This window comes from Cicer arietinum, unplaced genomic scaffold (assembly GCF_000331145.2).
Source record: "Cicer arietinum cultivar CDC Frontier isolate Library 1 unplaced genomic scaffold, Cicar.CDCFrontier_v2.0 Ca_scaffold_6196_v2.0, whole genome shotgun sequence".
NCBI classification, from domain to species: Eukaryota; Viridiplantae; Streptophyta; class Magnoliopsida; order Fabales; family Fabaceae; genus Cicer; species Cicer arietinum.
The window spans coordinates 1-729 of record NW_027339843.1 but is presented as its reverse complement, the minus strand read 5'-3'; the positions used below and the strand labels follow the sequence as shown (position 1 = coordinate 729).

At 34.7% G+C, this 729-nt stretch overlaps 1 protein-coding gene across 1 annotated transcript; it reads left to right on the top strand.

Moving 5' to 3' along the window:
* Positions 1–365: 365 nt before the first annotated feature.
* On the top strand, positions 366–710 carry LOC101512144 (uncharacterized; the record flags this gene model as incomplete). Its single annotated transcript, XM_004490868.2, has 1 exon — positions 366–710. A coding segment is annotated over exon 1 (345 nt), but the record flags the coding sequence as incomplete, so codon positions are not given.
* Between the last annotated feature and the right edge of the window lie 19 nt (positions 711–729).

Sequence of the window (729 nt, the reverse complement as noted above, 5' to 3'; positions counted from 1 at the left end):
CCATGTGGCTAAAGCAACACTACTTCTACTTTCACTAACAATTCCATCCTTTTAGTAGGTTTTATGAAGTATTTCAATCATTTCTTCTTTTGGGTATTACTCAAGTTAGCCACAAAAGTTGTGAGATAGAGCAAAAAAATCCATCTCTCTTTATCAGTCCATTCCCTTTACCATCATCCCATTCTCTAGAAACAAAATTAGTACAAACCCCATGTTAAAAATCTACTCTTTTTGAACTATCCAAAAGACCCAGAAACTTCCCGTTTTGTTTTGTTGATGTGTTCAAGGGAAAAAATACATCTTTTTTGTTTTTTGACATAGACAAAAAACCAGAAATTTTTCAGAAAATTTAGTTATTTATTGCTATGAAGGAGTTTCCTTCTTGTTTTGGAGAAAATGGTGTTCAGGTTGCTGATTCATCAAATACCACAACAAGAGCACCTCAAAATGCTGTTACTTGTGTTTATCAATGCAGATTAAGAGACCATTCTTGTTTGATCACAGTTTCATGGACAAAAACTCTGTTGGGTCAAGGCCTAAGTGTTGGAATTGATGATTTGATCAACCATTGTCTCTGCAAAGGTGAAAAAAAGCCATGGTTGTTCTCAAAGAGAAAAGGGTCAAAGAATTTAGAGGTTCAATTTGGCAAAGTCAAGATCTTTTGGGACTTCAGTTTTGCTAAATTTGGTTTTGGGCCTGAACCACTAGAGGTGAACTTTCTGTTAAATA